Here is a 637-nt window from a genome sequence, read left to right on the forward strand (position 1 = left end):
GTCATCCTTCCAGGCACATAACCTTTCACCTGTAACTTTTAACATCTCACCATGACCTGGCCACCCTTCCACCCTACCCAGGCACAGGGCAGCTTCTGCTATCAACTGGTACATAACCTTTCACCTCTCACCCCTGACCTTACCAGTCAAACCCCCCCCACCCCCCATCTTGCTGTGCCCTTCAGTTTTATTACATGTACATCAAAGTTGTCATAGAAGTTTTGTATGTAACTCAAAGTGTAAAGGAGGGATTTTTAGGTAACCAGTATCCTAATGGACATATTCCCGTCCGCAGGACGCTGATCCACGGAGACAAGAAAGCCGGCTTCACCATCTTCTGGGCGGACGATGGGCTGGACACGGGGCCCATCCTGCTGCAGAAGGAGTGCTACGCTGGGCCTAACGAGACGCTGGACGGGCTGTACAACAAGTTCCTGTACCCCGAGGGTATCAAGGCTATGGTGGGTACACTTATCCATCCGTCCATCCACTCACACTCACTCACTCACTCACTCACTCACTCACTCAGACACTAAATCACTCACTCTCGCCATCTATATGCATCAGATGGCTCTGTACCAGGAGGGCATCAAGGCTATGGTGCGTACACTTATACATCCACTCAGTCAATCACTCA

General features: G+C 50.9%; 4 protein-coding genes across 4 annotated transcripts in view; 1 reads left to right on the forward strand and 3 right to left on the reverse strand.

The window, feature by feature from the left end:
* The window catches only part of LOC118416894 (neuronal pentraxin receptor-like), a 626,618-nt gene that overhangs the window by 508,386 nt on the left and 117,595 nt on the right, over positions 1-637 (reverse strand). The gene's annotated exons all lie outside the window — the stretch shown is intronic.
* LOC118416887 (uromodulin-like 1) overlaps positions 1-637 on the reverse strand; it is a 388,377-nt gene that overhangs the window by 238,547 nt on the left and 149,193 nt on the right. The gene's annotated exons all lie outside the window — the stretch shown is intronic.
* The window catches only part of LOC118416885 (creatine kinase, flagellar-like), a 778,750-nt gene that overhangs the window by 40,831 nt on the left and 737,282 nt on the right, over positions 1-637 (reverse strand).
* Positions 1-637, forward strand: part of LOC118416886 (cytosolic 10-formyltetrahydrofolate dehydrogenase-like) — a 29,899-nt gene that overhangs the window by 15,276 nt on the left and 13,986 nt on the right. The window contains 1 exon segment of the mRNA XM_035822163.1: positions 296-461. Coding sequence (XP_035678056.1) covers positions 296-461 — 166 coding nt within the window.

This window comes from Branchiostoma floridae, chromosome 5 (genome assembly GCF_000003815.2).
Source record: "Branchiostoma floridae strain S238N-H82 chromosome 5, Bfl_VNyyK, whole genome shotgun sequence".
Taxonomy (NCBI): domain Eukaryota; kingdom Metazoa; phylum Chordata; class Leptocardii; order Amphioxiformes; family Branchiostomatidae; genus Branchiostoma; species Branchiostoma floridae.